General features: G+C 48.2%; 1 protein-coding gene across 1 annotated transcript in view; it reads right to left on the bottom strand.

The window, feature by feature from the left end:
• Positions 1-16,520, bottom strand: part of LOC124718647 (mediator of RNA polymerase II transcription subunit 15-like) — a 107,089-nt gene extending 90,569 nt beyond the window's left edge. The window contains exons 1-2 of the mRNA XM_047244276.1: positions 16,458-16,520; positions 11,007-11,105 (exon numbers count right to left, since the gene is read on the bottom strand). Of these exons, the coding sequence (XP_047100232.1) occupies positions 11,007-11,105; positions 16,458-16,520 (162 nt within the window). The remainder of the gene's footprint in view (positions 1-11,006; positions 11,106-16,457) is intronic.
• Positions 16,521-16,813: the final 293 nt, after the last annotated feature.

Genomic DNA, 16,813 nt, shown 5'->3' with positions numbered 1-16,813 from the left:
CTGGTCGCTGCTCTCAGCAGCTACTGCTCGAATCGGCGGGGATTTTACGTCTCTGTTGAATGTGGGCGCCAGCCTTAACACCGTCAGCTGAATGTGCCCGCTTAGGCAGCTGCTACTCAAGCGTCACTGCTCGCGTCTTGTCTTGGCGGTGTCAGCGACAACTTTAGATAGCGAAATAAAGATATTTATAATAGACTGATTTTTAAAACTTCCAGTTGAGGTTAAAGCTGTACGCATTTATATGAGTTGGCCTTTTGTTGGTGGAAATATGCTTCAAATGGCTCTGAGCACTATGGGACTTAACTTCTGAGGTCATTAGTCCCCTAGAACTTAGAACTACTTAAACCTAACTAACCTAAGGACATCACACACATCCATGCCCGAGGCAGGATCCGAACCTGCGACCACAGCGGTCGCGCGGTTCCAGACTGTAGCGCCTAGAACCGCTCGGCCATCCCGGCCGGCAGGAAATATGGCAAGTTACAGGTAAATTAACAGGGTGAAATAAAGTGACGAGGAAAAAATCGCAACACCAAAAATAATTAATGTAGAGTAATGAAATTTCGGGGATATAATTGTTAGGCAACATATTTAAGCGATTAACATTGCAATATCACAGGTTAATGTACGCGCGAGATATGCCATTGCAAATGTGAAATGCTGGTACAGTAATAACCGGTGTAACAACCAGAATTCTGAATGCAAGCAAGCAAACGTGCATGCATTGTGTTGTACAGGTGTTAGATGCCAATTAGTGGGATGTAGTTCCATGTCTGTTGGACTCGGTGGGTCAATAAACGAACGGTTAATGCTGGTTGTGGATGTCCCGTATGTGCTCGAATGGAGACAGATCTGGTGATCCAGTAGGCCGAAGTAACACGTCCACACTCTGTACAGCATATCTGGTTACAATAGCGGCACGTAGGCGAGCGTTGTCATCCTGTTGGAAAACACCCCCTGGAAGGCTGTTCACGAATGGTAGCACAACAGGTCGAATCACCAGATTGGCGTACAGTTTTTCAGACAGGGCACGTGGGATAACAACGAGAGTCATACGAAATCGCACTCCAGACCATAATTCCAGGATTAAGTCCAATGTGTCTAGCACGCAGACAGGCTGGTTCCAGACCATCAGCTGGCCTTCTAACCAACAGACGGTCATCAATGGCACCGACCCAGAACCAATTTTCGTCATAAAACATAACAGACCTCCACTGTGCCCTCTGATGACGTCTCGTTTGACACCATTGAAATCACGTATAGCGGTTGTCTGGGTCAGTGGAGTGCACGCTACAGGGCGCCTGGCCCAGGACTGTCCTTGAAGTAACATATTTGTTCTTTGTGTCACTTGAGGTTCCAACTACTGCTCAGATTGCTGCTGCAGATGCAGTTCGAAGCGCCAGAGCCATACGCAGAACATCATGGTCTTCCCTCTCGATAGTGTTACGTGGCCGACCGGAGCCCGGTCTCCTTGCGGCCGTACATTCTCGTGATCGCCAGCAATCATGTAGAGTGGCTACATTCCTGCCAGCCTTTCTGCAATATTGCAGAAGGTGCTTCCAGCTTCTCGTACGCCTATTACTCATCTTCGTTCAAAGTCAGGTGTTGATAACGCCGTGTTTGTCGCCTTAAAGGCATTCCTGACTAACATCAACACGTGGAACGTCACAGATAACTAACGCTCACGGTCAGTACAGCGATTTGAAGCAAACCTGATTTGCATCCTCATAGTGGCGTTCCTGTACACATCTTTCACATGTAGAAACAGGCCTACCAAGTTTCGTTTATGAAGCACAACTCCTTCTTGGTGTTGCGATATCCGTCAGTGCAGTTGTTACATCAATAAAAGAGTGACAGAGTTACAAGCATATATATTGCGTATCTGTTCTCCTTTTGTCCCCTTATACGAGTACACTGGCAACTAATGCACAGACCCACAGCTTGCAATGCTGAGTTGTGTTTCTTACCTATCCGTAAACCCCGATTTTTTTAAAAGAATCGTACTTCAATCTATAAAACAGTTTCAAATAGCAGCTTACTTTACAAATGAGTTAATGTATAACGTACTTGATGTTAAGCGTGAAAGTGAGAAAAATTTAAATTATGTTTGAAATTATGTTTCAAACTTATTGGAAATCGTTAAATGCTCTCATTACGAAACACTGGATAAATATAACCTGCGCAACTGACACCCCATTTTAAGTTAAGAGTTAGTTTTTTCACGCAGATCAACATTTAATTTTATCCCTGAACTAAGTCTTCCTAAAGAAATGATTTTGCACGTGCATTTAGTCGATATATGAATATTGTCTGCAAATTATGTTGGGAATGGAAGTAGTAGTAAAGAAGCGAAAATGTAGTAAGCGAAAATGTTTTTTCCGTTTCATCACTTTGCAAGAGTTTCGTAAAAGACTGAAATTACGGCATGCGTCGCCAATTACGCTGACACAACACAAACAAAATTTCTAACTTTAGCACTTGTCTTATTGTGTTAAACTTTTAATATGACGCTATGCTTGTTAATCAGTAGGTTATGACAGCATTTTGAATTTTTAAACTGTCGGTAATTGCGCGAAATACCGAAAATTAAATTCTTATTGCCCCTGGCAAGTGTTAGCCACAGGAAATGTCGTGTGTGTGTGTGTGTGTGTGTGTGTGTGTGTGTGTGTGTGTGTGTGAGCGCGTATGCGTGTGTATGGGTGGGTGTGTGGGTGCGTGCGCCCGTCATCGAAATATATCACATGGATACTACGATGCAAAGCAAACACAATGGTTATTTTGTTTAAATATTTATTTTAGTCACGCCTAAATTTCCGTTACTTTCGCCAGCATAGCGACTAGCGGCACATGATCCATAAAATAAGTTCCCGATGATGAGCTTGAGGTGGCTCGAAAACCAGAACGAGAAATCGTACGAAATTCAAAAACCGACTGATCGCGTATCTGTCTGTATGCGAAAGCTTATCTTACGAACTACTCTAGGGATTTTGATGCGGTGTGCACTGACGGATAGGATTCACTACGTATTGTTGTGTGTACCATTTATTACCGTTACGCCAGGCAACTCGTCTGATCGTAGGCACTTAGCGAAGCCGGGTCGTGTCGCTAGAGCGTACATAAACCGCCGACTAAACTCCACGGCTACGCCTCACGAGGCACAAGGAAGGCATCGCTCGGCGGATGCAGCAGCGGCCTTGAGGACATTCAGGTTGCCAGGACGAAAGTGGAGAGAAGCACGTGACAGAGGCTGCCGCCGGGAAAAGGCTTTTTTGCCGCCCTTGCCGCTAGCACAGAAACCCTTGCGCCCTTCTGCCCGCGTCTGTTTCTATTCATCACGTTTGGCTAATGCGCTCCGCTTGAGCCATCACCGTGTCCGTAGCAGCAGCCATTCGCAGCCCTCACTACTAACAAGTATCTGCAGTCTTATGGATAGCTGTGTCCTCTTTCATTATCTTCGTACTTACAGCACTTGAAAGACGAGAGTGTCCGGACATGACTTTCCTAAAGTACTACAGCATAATAGTAAAAAATAAATACTCGCACAAATAAAAGTCACCTCCGAATATCAGATTTTCGAGATTAGCTAACTACAAAGCATTTACAATACATTTCATAATTGTCGGTACCTGAGTGTACAGCGTATTAGTTTTACAATCGTATGATTCTACAGTGGCTAATAGCAACATTTACTTTGTTTTTATTCAAATTATAAATTAAATAAATTAAATGTTAATTAACAGACATTGAATCACATTTTTGATAAAATAACATCCTTTTATAACATCCTGGCAAGGAGCAGCTCGCAAATGGCGAAGTTCGTCGGTCGTTCTCGTGTTACTGTCGTCAGCGTCAATCGAAAATGACTGAGGGACACTGATACCACGAAAAGGACTTGGACGTCCACGTCTCAATCACATACTGTGCAGATCGAAGGCTACACCGCTCCGTAAAGCAGGATGTGCGGCGATCTGTGGAAGATGTGTACAGTGTTGATGCAGGCTAAAGTATATCGGAGCGCACCGTCCATCCAACGCACATTGTTGAATGCAGCAGATGACCCCTACGTGTTACCATGTTGACCCAACGACATCATCAGTTACCATTAAAGTGGGTATGAAATCATTGAGAAGGGCCCTGATTCCAATAGAAGCTTTGTAGTCTGGTCGCATTAGTCACGTTTCATGTTACAAATTGACACTCGTCAGAATATAAGCGACCATCAGGAACAACGGCTGCAGAAAACGTTTCACCGTGCCAAGGATGCAGACCGAGAAGCACAGAATGCTATGGGGGACATCCACTTGAGATTCCATGGGATCTGTAATAATAACCGAAGAAGCCCTCTAAAAATTACAGTGGTCCATCTGCGTCCCTTCATGCGTGATAACTACCCCAACGAAGATGACATCTTCCAGTAGGATAAGTGCCCACATCAGAATGCTAGAGTGGTGCTGCAGTGTTTTGGTAAGCAACGATAATGAACTCACGTCAAAGTCTTGGCAAAACACATCACAGATGCTATCGGGTGCAAACTCTGCGCCCACAAACAATCGGCGAATTTATACGAATTGCATGACCTGTGCGTAGGCAACGGTGCCACACACACCGTTGGAAACCTGCCGAGGACTTCTCGGATACAAGCCGCACAGAATGGCTTTCGAATCGCGTTACGAAGGTGGGTCGACGCGCTATGAAGCAGGTGGTCATACGCTGAGGTGACAAAATTCGTGGGATACATATCGTGTCAAGTCCTCTCAAGAAACATTCAGCCATGCTGCCTCTATAGCCGTCCATAGTTCCGCAACTGCTGCCGGTGCAGGATTTTGTGCACGAACTGACGTCTCAAATATGTCCCACGAATGTTCGATGGCATTCATGCCGGGCGAACTCGTTGGCCAAACCAATCGTTCGAACTGTCGAGAGTGTTCTTCAAACCAAACTCAAACAACTGTGGCCCGGTGACATGGCGCATTGTGATCCATAAAAATTCCATCGATCTTCGGGAACATGAGTCCAAGAATGGCTGCAAATGGTCTGTAAGTAGCCCAAGATCCAGAGGACTCAGTCCATTCCATGTAAACACTGCCCAAGCCATTATGGAGCCACAACCAACTTGCACAGCGCCATGTTGACAGCTTGGGTCCACGGTTTCGTGGGGTCTGCGCCACACTCGAACCATACTATCAACTCTTACCGACTGAAATCGGGACTCATCTTATCAAGCTACGGTTTTGCTGACGTCCATAGAGTCCAACAGACACGGTGACAAACCCAGGAGAGGCGCTGCAGGCGATGTCGTGCTGTTAGCAAAGGCACTCGCGTCGGTCATTGCTGCCATAGCCCATCGACGCCAAATTTCGCAGCCTGTCCCTACGGATATAATCGTCGTACGTCCTGCACAGATTTCTGCGTTTATTTAATGCAGTATTGCGTATCCGTTAGTACTGACAAGTCTAGGTAAATGCCGCTGCTCTCGGTCGTTACGAGAAGGCTGTCGGCCACTGCGTTCTCCGTGATGAGAGGTAATGCCGGAAAATTGATATTCTCGGCACACTCTTGACACTGTGTATCTCGGAGTATTGAATTCCCTAATGATTTCCGAAATGGAATGTTCCATGCATCTGTGCGGCCGCAATCACGCCGTAAACCTTTTCACACGAATCACCTGAAAGTGATGGCAACGCCAATCCGCTGCCCTTTTATACCTCGTGTACGCGATGTTATCGCCACCTGTAAATGTGCATATCGCTATCCCAGTGTTTGCATGCTATGCAGATGCAGCGTGCGGCAGTCCTGCAGAGATGGAGAGACTCGCTCGCGACAGACAAGCGCTGAGTGCCGCCACGAACGAGCCGTCGGACTCGGGACGATTGTGGCGAGACTGGGCCCCCAGAAAGCGGCCGGCCCAGATGTGGGGCTGGTTTTTGCCGCCGCTTTTTGCCGGCGGGCCCGCGGGCCGTGAGAAGGCCGGCCAGGGCGTTCACACACGGCCGCCTCGCATCTGCATAATCCGGCAGCGCCACAAAGCACTCCCCACCGCCGACACTCTTTCATTCACTCGGTCATCTGTACCGGGTTCCAGTGCTGCAGTCTTCCCCCCCCCCCCCCCCTCCCCATTCAAAGTCGATACACTGTTTGCGGCCGAGTTAGCCCTTCTTTTAACAATAACATCCCGTACATCCCACGAATAAGAAAAAGAAGAGCCCATTTGATGGAAGAAAGCACGGGTCACACCCGCTTACAGCAAACGTGGCTGAAGTGACCCACTACACTACCGTTCAGTTTCACTGAAAACAGTGTGTTGTAGAATCTTAGCTCAAACCCAACAAGGTACCGTATCTCAGACAGAATGGTCTCCTCCATCCCAGCCACAATGTATTCCGCATTTTGCTCCGGTTTGCTTTCCCTTATGTCTGTAACAACACTCCCATTTCATTGTTATCTTGTTTTACTTTATTAATAATTACGAACTGTATATGATAATTGCAACATTTATCGAGAATTGTTGCATAACTTTTATAGAAGCAACCAGCTTTCAACCCGGATACAGCTAAGTCAGGATGTTAAACATGTGTACGTGTACAGCCATGTGTCACGATCCTTCGCCCCGAAACACGGTGACAACATTATTGGCTCCGCTGCAGTGTTCATCGTCCCGATTTGGTTGACGCAGTGACAGAGCGCGCTCCACAATTTAGTAATATTCCGAGACAGCTAAATACTAAAAAGAAAGATAAGCGGGTATGTTCCAACATTTTGACGTGGTGCCCCTCCCTACCCCCACTCCCAACACTAGGACCATCTTACTCTCATTGTATTTTTATACAAATAATGAGTCGTGTATGTACCAAATTTAATTATATTGCTCCAGAAGTTGCTGAATTGTGCTTTATTCTGAATTACGCTTCCACAGTGTACGAACTCTAGGGATTGGTCGATGAGAGGATACCGAACAATAAAGATACAATCAACTTGTGTCCGGAAATGCATGGTTTCCATGCTAGAGATCATTTATTCAATCATACTTTGTTACAGAGACTGCGGTCTAATACGCGCTGTACAATGCAGCCCCAGTTAACAGTATGTATTGTTTGCTCCCAGAGTGTGGTACTGTTCCTCATATGCAATGCCCTAGCGTCCTCTCATGACTCACCTTGGTGTGGATGTGACAGAGTGTTGTATACAATGATTCCGTATTCGAATTCGAGATCTTGCCGACATGGCGTTCACTTACGGAAAGGCAAATAGCAACGGGCGGCGGGCAGCGAGGTTGTATCAGGAGACCTATCTCCGCCTACAACCACCACAGTATTCAATGTTTGCAACAGTATTTCGCCGTTTGTCTGACGCAGGGTCGTTTCAGGAAGCAGGAAATCATGATGGACGTACCCGAAATGTTCGGAAACTAGACTTGGAGGATAATGTGATTAACACTGCGAAAAACGACCGCCGTGACAGTACCAGGCAGTTGGCCCGCCAGTACAGGGTAAGTCAGACGACCGTGTGGAACATAACTATCCTTATCACTTACAGCGCGTGTAGGGCTTAATAGCGACAGACTTTCCACATAGGGAGCAGTTTCGTCACTAGTTTATTCAACAGGCAACCACAATTCCGGGATTTGTGTCATTCATCCTATTCACAAATAAGGGCATCTTTACGCGGAGTGGTATCTTTATCCTTCGTAACAGTCATCTGTGGGATAGTATGCACAACCCCCGTGGTATGGTGACGGCGAATCATCAGCACCGGTGCAGCCGGAATGAGCGGACCGGGATAACTGGCGACCGTATTTTGGAGACCAGTCTCCCTTCCACGTCGCCAAACAGGCCGGAACTGTGCGGCTGACTTTGCCTCACCTGCTGGAAGAAGCGCCATTGACGATTCGAAGGCTTACGTGGCTGTTCGGTGACGGCGGTCCAGCCCATTTCGCCGTTGGCGTCCGCACGCATCTCACTCGTCTCTTCCCTGGTCGACGGATCGGACGAGGGGGTCCAGTTGCATGGCCTGCTCGTTCTCCAGACCTCAACCCGTGCGATTTCTGGTTGTGTAGCCATCGCAAAAGCATCGTATATGCAGGGTCCATTCCAGATGTGGAGACACTGGAGCAGCGTATTCGTGCTGCCTTTGACACTGTTCGGATGTAGCCTGGCCGATGTGAACGTGTGAGACAGAACATGCTACTGAGCGTACACACATGCGTTGAGGCGCATGAAACCATTTTCAATATGTACTGTAACTTTGGCTGAATGGTACAGCGCCTATTAGATCGCAGTCTCTGTAACAATGTATGATTGAATAAATGGTCTCTGGCATGGAAACCATGCATTTTCGGTCGTAAGTACATCAGACCTTTTTTTTGTTCTGATTATTATAAGTACAAAGGGAAGGGACGAGTAGAGGGGAATAAAGGAAGCAAATAATCCTGATAAATATAGGTTCCGAAACAATTTCCCTGATACGACGTACGCAGAAGTGCTGTCATGCTGCTGTTACAAGACTAACTGTCTAAGGCCACGTTTTTGCTGCTGCTTCCCTGCTGACACATCGCTGTCGGTTAGCTGTCACACCGTCATGCGGCTGTTCGAGAATACGTAGCACGAATATTCGACAGCGAGAGTATCTCTCGTGGCCTCCCGTGTCCTCCTACTCGAACCCATTAGGTTTTTATGTGTGGGGATATTTAAAAGCTTTGGTGTATTCCAGCCCTGTCGATAATATTGATGAACTCTGCGCTGTGGATAGTTTTTAATTAGTGGATGCAGAACAATGGTCTCTGAGCACAGAGCCGAAGGCGTCCCTGCAAATTCTGTCTGCTGCCAATATGTAGTTTGAAAAAAGTTGGTCTGTACGTGATAAAAAATTATTTACTTATTTATGATTTTGAACCCCTTGTCAATATAGAATATATAAGCAGCAGAACAGCAAAATATTTCCTTTGTGTGTTGTTACGATATTTCGTGGCAACCGTATTGTAGTTAGCCAAGATAGCTGGAGTTTGACATCCAGATAGTAAAGAGATCACTGCTGTAAACGCGTTCTGAAACGTTCCTTCACATGAATGGTGGCCACGTGGAATTCCTGTTGTTATGCGTTTGTTCCCAAGAGCAGATTTGCAGTTTGGACCCTTGGGGCTCTGTTATATGGTGTTCGTATATGGGAAACGACTGATTTCCAGACCTATGTTCATTAGCTTTATTTGAGTTTTTCTCTGTCCTCTAGTCGCTCCATTTGTTTCTACATACACCCTGCATTTATACATACAGCGGATAGACAAAATAATGTGAACAGTGATAGTCATGGGATGGCTGTGTTCGACGGTCAACAACGCAGGTAAGGCACGTGGCGCGCTGGACTGTGCGAGTTCAGTGCGGACTAGGCGCCAGTGCAGATTGTTTACGAGTAGTGCACGCTTCGGATTTGCATTCAGATTCCGGGGTGGACGTGCAATGAAAGACCTAACAGAGTTCCAAAGAGGACAGATTGTGGGGGCCCGATTAGGTGCGGCATCAGTAACCAAGATAGCCAACTTATTGAATGTTTCAAGAACGACTGTTTCAACAGTTATGACAGCCTACACAAAACGTGGAGAGACATCATCGTGTAAACGTAATAGTGGGCGCAAATCAAAACTAAATGTCAAAGATCGTCATACGCTGACACGAATTGTGTCAAAACATCACAAAGCTACGCGGCTAAAGTGACAACAGAGCTCAATAGCAAATGGTTCAAATGGCTCTGAGCGCTATGGGACTTAACTTCTGAGGTCATCAGTCCCCTAGACTTAGAATTACTTAAACCTTACTAACCTAAGACAGGACACACATCCATGCCCGAGGCAGGATTCGAACCTGCGACCGTAGCAGCAGCGCGGTTCCGGACTGAAGCGCCTAGAACCGCTCGGCCACAACGGCCGGCCAGCTCAATAGCAATCTTAGAGACCACGTATCTATCGATACTGTACGCCGAGGACTCCATGAAGCGAATATTCATGGACGAGCTGCTATACCGAAACAATTAGTGATGACAACCAACGCAAAGAAGCGTAAAACGTGGTTTCAGGAGTACAGGTATATATCCTGGGCGGCTGATCAGTGGAAACACGTCATATGGTCCGATGAGTCAACGTTTTAGTTATTTTCAGGATAGGGCCGGGTTTACGTCTGGAGAAGTCTACAATCCTGACTGCTTGATTCCAACGGTTGAGCACGAAGGTGGAGGTGTGATGGTGTGGACATCCATATCATGGTATTCTGATGGTCCCATCATTACTCCCAAAGACCGTGTTGCAGCCAAAGATTATGTGAATATTTTAGGTAATCAAGTGTACCCCATGATTCAAATGTTGTTCCCCAACAACGACGATAATGCACCCATTCCCAGGGCCAGGACAGTACAATCGTGGTATGAGGAGCATGCAACTGAATTGCTGCGTCTTACCTGGTCAGCACAGTCCCCGGACTTGAGCATTATCGAACCCTTGGGGGTGGTATTGGGGCGGAGACTCCGGAGCATATTTCCGCCTCCGTCATCACTACAGGAGTTAGAAGAGGTTCAGATCGAAGAGTGGCATAGCATTCTACTGTAGACCGTACAATCATTGTATACCAATATTCCAAGAAGAACCGCAGCTGTATTACGGGCAAATTAATAATTCCCAAGTAAGCACAGGTGTTCACAATATTTTGCCTATCCCCTGTAGATGTAACTACACAGAAGATAAAATTTGTGCTTTCTATGGCCCTGAAGGACAAAATAAGGTAAGTCTTCAAACGGTCCACCCTTCCCCCTCAACGGGAATGAAACGTGCAGAAAAGAAGTCGTCCTGAAGAGGTCTACTGCAAAGAGTGCCGAAACAGCTTTCGGCGACGGAACTGTAGGCAGACGCTACCTGCAGGCGTGGCTCCGTAGGCGGCGCGGCCGAGCGCCAGCTGCTGGGGGTGGTACTGACCGGCCTTCCTGGAGGCGTCGCCGGCCGCCACCCCCGCCGCCCCCACTGGCACCGCCGGCTGCAGCTGCAGCTGCTGCGCCTTGCGTTTGTGTCGGCACGCCGACCGCGCGTCCGCCTTGTCGCACGCCTCGGGGGACGACGGCCGCGTCGACACCTGCCGGCAAACATGAGCTCAAGTGCAAGCCACCTGTGGACGGCCGAAACACACTGCTTAAACAAACTTATGCTATGAACAACACACACACACCCATGCCCGAGGGAGGACTCGAACCTCCGACGGGAGGAGCCGCGCAATCCGTGACAGGGCGCCTCAAACCGCGCGGCCACCCCGTGCGGCAAACAGCACTTTTATACACGCTGACTTTCCCCCCTCTATGGAAATTCAAATGACGTAAACAGAATGCTGAAAGGAAAACAAAAGTTACCTACCTTTTTCACGTAAACCAATATCCAAAAAAAATGGAACTGGTATTTTCGCACGAAAATCACTATACACTTTTCCACGCGATATTTCCGCACGGATCGAAAAGCCGTACAGTATAAACACCTTTTATTCAAGTGTTGTATAACTCTGAAACTCTCACAAAATGTACTACAGGTCACATTGACCTACTGTTGTTTTATGCGAATAAGCAAATGTCAATAATGGCAACATACAGAGGACAATATCTAACAACAGTTGTGAATCGTGCTCTAGAGGAGTAAGTGCAGAGGTAGCGGATTAAGGACGGAAAAGACCACCGTGATTTGACAACGAAATTCGGAAAATGCTGAGGCAGCAAAGGCTGTTGCAGAATACGCAAATGACGACAGGAGAAGTTAGTAGAAATTCGTGGACTTATAATACTATCACCGCCATACCTTAGCAAAACATGCTTTCGACATCCAGAGAAAATTCTGGTACTACGTAAAATCACTAGCAGACCTATGGCATCTAACCAGTGACACGTTGACCAGTCTGGTTTGACAGTAGAAGACAGTAAATTGAAACCCGAAGTTTTAAATGTAGCATGCAGCAAAAGCGCACAAACATACCGTCGTTTCACCATCGTAGCCTCCCGGATGGAAGCCACAATGCATCCCTGGCGTAAAGAAACAACTGGAAGAGTAGAAAGCAAATATGTCGCCAGATCCGGGTGGCCGGCCGCGGTGGTCTAGTGGTTCTAGGCGCTTCAGTCCGGAACCGCGCGACTGCTACGGTCGCAGGTTCGAATCGTGCCTCGGGCATGGATGTGTGTGATGTCCTTAGGTTAGTTAGGTTTAAGTAGTTCTAAGTTCTAGGGGACTGATGACCACAGATGTTAAGTCCCATAGTGCTCAGAGCCATTTGAACCATTTGATCCGGGTGGAATGCCCTTTCGGTTTAACAAATATTACACTGCATCACAGGCCCCTCAGTTAGCTTGCATTTATTGCGAATCTCTCGCCCAGAGCGAAATCCGAAGCGACTCCTGTGTATCGGAAGGGCAAAATTACAGAGCAATATCCTTAACACGGAAAAACTTCTGTCTGCGAGTCAACACGGTTTCAGAAGGCATCGTTCGTGTGAAACTCACCTGTCGCTTTTCTCACGTGATATTCTGCGAACTACGGATGAAAGGCAAGCGGCAGATTCCATATTCCTAGATTTCCGGAAAGCGTTTGGCACGGAGCATCACTGCACCTGTTAACGACGTTGTGACCATACAGGATCGGTTCCCTATATGTGAGTGGCTCGAAGACTTGGTATGTAATAAAACCCAGTACAATGTCCTAGATGGCGAAGGTTCATCAGAGACCAAGGGTACATACACATCCATAAAACGTAAAACTAAATCAGCCGATGAGGTGTCGTTAGCTAAAGATTTCGTCGCAGGGCAGCCAAAGTAGGACAGCGCTACAGAATGTGGGCCGCTGTCAACCTGGCGCCGCACGGACACAGGTGGGTCTTCACGGCGCAGGAGGTAGCCGTGGGTCACCCAAGCGTGGCCAATGCGGAGCCGGTACAGAACCACAGAGTCGGTGCCAGAAGCCCGCACGGAGGACATCCACACATCCGTAGTCTCCTTCATGGCATGCAGTTTGTTGTGGATACCAAGGTTATACCATCACATCTCCCAAAGCCGATAAACCTTGCGGCGTAATACTGAACGCAGGTCAGTTTCAGAGATGCCCATCTCCAGAAGCGGTTTCCGTGTAGCCTGTTTGGCCAGCCTGTCAGGAAGTTCATTGCCTGGGATGCCGCCGTGTCCTGGGGTCCACACGAACACCACTGAACGACTGGACCGTTCCAGGGCGTAGATGGACTCCTGGATGGTCGCTACCAAAGGATGGCGAGGGTAGCACTGATCGATAGCTTGTAGGCTGCTCAATGAGTCAGTACACAGGATATGACTCGACAGGGCATGAGCGGCTGTGCTCAAGAGCACGAGACACGGCCGCAAGCTCTGCACTGAAAACACTGCAGCCATCTGGCAAGGAGTGCTGTTCAATATGTCCTCTGTGAACATAGGCGAAGGCATGTGGCCATCAGCCATTGACCCGTCGGTGTAAAACACTTCAGAGCCCTGGGACATGTCAGGAATCGAGAGGAAGTGACAGCGGAGAGCGGCGGGGTTAACTGAGTCCTTAGGCCCATGCGAAAGCTCCATGCAGGTGTATGTGAATGGACCTCGAGTAGAGGTGGTAAAGTGAAGGACTCCAGTTGAGATAGAAGGGATCGGACGCGGTCCGCAATCGTAAGCCCTGACCTGGGCCGCCGATGCGGGAGATGAACCGCCGTGGTTGGGAAAAGGAGACGGTAATTCGGATGCTCAGGAGAGCTACGAATGTGCGTAGAGTTCTGCACGTCCGATCTGCAGTGGAGGGACTCCAGCCTCCACCAATACGCTGGTCACCGGAGTCGTTCTAAAAGCTTCTGTCGCTAGTCGGACTTCGCAGTGGTGCACTGGGTCGAGTAAACGCAACGCTGAGGGCGCCGCCGAACCATAAACCAGACTCCCAAAGTCAAGGCGGGATTGAACAGGGGCTCTGTAGGGCTGCATCAGCGTTAGAGCGATCTGCACCCCAGTTCGTGTTGCTCAGGCAGCGGAGGCAATTGAGGAGCTGCCAGCACTTCTCCTTAAGCTGACGAAGATGAGGAAGCCAAGTCAATCGAGCGACGAAAACCAGTACTAAGAATGGATATGTCCCCACTACTGTGAGTGGATCGTCATTAAGGTAAAGTTCCGGTTCCGGAAAAATGCAGTCGAACATCGGGCCATTACCGCATCTGAATGCTCCACAAATCTAGTTATTGCGCGATTCGAACAGCTAGTCAAATGCAGATCCACAATGAGGCCCCTTTCGAACTGGCAGGTGCTGATAACACTGTTTCACACGACTATAAGGCATCTCCGTGCCCGTAAGCATTATACGTAACCTTGAAAAGGGCGTCTGCGTTCCAAGCAGAAAGCTGACTTTCTTTTGGCGGAAAACCAGAGCATCGAAGATATTCATACGCGCTAGCAGAATGTCTACGGACACCTGGCAATGAACAAAAGCACAGTGAGTCGTTGGGCGAGGCGTCTGTCATCATCGCAACAAGTACGCGCAAACCTGTCAGATCTGCCGTGTGGCGGCCGGCCGGCCACTTTGACTCCTGCAGTGTTGGAACGTGCCGACACACTCATTCGAGGTTTCGACGCATCACAATCAAATGCCTCGCTGCACAACAGGGCGCCTTTCTTAGTAGTGCTCACACACTCGTCCGCCAATTGGGATATTCAAAGGTATGTGCCCGCTGGGTTCCCCGCCGCCTAATAGGAGACCGTAAAGAGCGGAAAGAGCTATCTCTGCGAAACTGCTTCCGGTCAAATGTTCAAATGTGTGTAGCCGGCCGTTGTGGCCGAGCGGTTCTAGGCGCTACAGTCCGGAACCGCGCTGCTGCTACGGTCGCAGGTTTGAATCCTGCCTTGGGCATGGATGTGTATGATGTCCTTAGGTTAGTTAGGCTTAAGCAGTTCTAAGTCTAGGGGACTGATGACCTCAGATGTTAAGTCGCATAGTGCTTAGAACCATTTGAACCATCTTTCAAATGTGTGTGAATTCCTAAGGGAGCAAATTGCTGAGGTCATCGGTCCCTAGACTTACAAACAACTTTAAACTAACCTACGCTAAGAACAACACACACACACACACACACACACACACACACGCACACACACACAACCGAGGGAGGACTCGGACCTCCGGCGTGAGGGGCCGCGTAATTCGTGACATGGCGCTCTAAACCACGCGGCATTGCTTCCGCGTTACGAGGCTCGACGTGACAACATTTTATCGTACATCGTCAAAGGAGTTGTAATATGGATTCATCACATCGAACCGGAAACAAAGCAGCAATCCATAGCGTGGTGCCGCATAACCTCTTCTCCAAGGGAAACGTTCAAAACCGCACCCTCAACCAGTGAAGTCATGGCGGCGGTCTTCCGGGCCTCTGAAGGGTTGTTCTAAATCGGTGGTGCCTTCTACAAAGGAACCATCCCCGCATGTGCCTGGGGTGATTTAGGGAAATCATGAAAAACTTAAATCTGGATGGCCGAACACTGCGCAACCTCCCTCCGTTCCAAGGCGTTCGCAGACGGGCTGGTAAAGGAGCTGCAGTATATAACAACACAAGTGATTTTATATTTGCCGGAGGGAAGCTGAATGTTCGATAGTATATAACAAGAACTGGAAACCATGTTATGCCCTTCAAGACCACGCTGCTAAATTACATATTCCAGCACGTTAACGCAAGACATCACACTGCTGTTCACACCAAAAACGCCTTGTGGAGTGTACCGATATTGGTCGGTTAACCTAGTCCCCCGACTTGTCATCCGTAGATGCAACGGGGAGACGTATACTCAACACGAGTCTCGAGCTATCAATGAACTGCCATGAAGCTCCTCAATACGACATTCGGACGTTGTCTGCTTCTGTGCCACAGCAAATGCAAGAGTGTTTAGTGGGTGTGAGACGTCACACTGACTATGATAAGTGCATCTGCTCCTGTGGCGATCATCTCTCATATTCATGTTGACGATGATGGACGTCAGTTCTAAGTGGAAAAAAAGTTTAATCATTCAATACATTCTATATGACGAACATCTCCATAAAGTTTGATAAATATCGGACTCGTGTCTCATGTTGCGACTTGTTCCTTTTACGAGAGTGTATCTGTGCAAAGCTGTTTACAGTATAGTTCAATAAACCAAAGCTACATAAAGACCTCCCAACACCTGACGCGTACAGCTTCAGGAATTGTTAACCTTTCCGACATTACAGTTTAAAAGGCAGAAGCAAATAGAAAGCATCAGCCGCCACAGCTCTGGCGTACGAGTGAGATACAGCCGACATTCAGACTGTGCAGCACGCCACAAACAGCTACACGAGCGAATTTTAATTTACTGTTAACGAGATTTTTCGGTAGCAATTAACTTTTTCAATTAGCCGCCAGCGGCCGCAAGAGTATCGAGCGTCAGCAGCAACCGAGCTTCTACACGGTGGCCGCCTCCTCTTCATCCACAACTACACTGTGTACGGCGTGCGGCGGAGGCTGCGTCATCTCTATTCCTACTGGCCCATTCGTGAAGACCGCCTCGGCAGATCAACCCGCGATCATCGGCACTAATATTGGTCTGATTCACCACTAGCCCACCTCTTCATTTCAGCACGACCGATGCTTCCCATGTCATCGACGGTGTGCCGCATGCAAGGTGAGGCAGGTAAGCGAGGCAGACAAAATACGAGGGCTATCCAGAAAGTAACAGACGTTTTGGGCGCTGTGGCCGGGGCTACAGCCGTCACCTTGGTGCCATTATCATTGCCACACTGAGTACGCTTCCAGCGGTGGTAGCG

Source organism: Schistocerca piceifrons, chromosome 10 (assembly GCF_021461385.2).
Source record: "Schistocerca piceifrons isolate TAMUIC-IGC-003096 chromosome 10, iqSchPice1.1, whole genome shotgun sequence".
In the NCBI taxonomy this organism is placed as follows: Eukaryota; Metazoa; Arthropoda; class Insecta; order Orthoptera; family Acrididae; genus Schistocerca; species Schistocerca piceifrons.
This window is presented reverse-complemented; position numbering and strand designations above follow the sequence as displayed.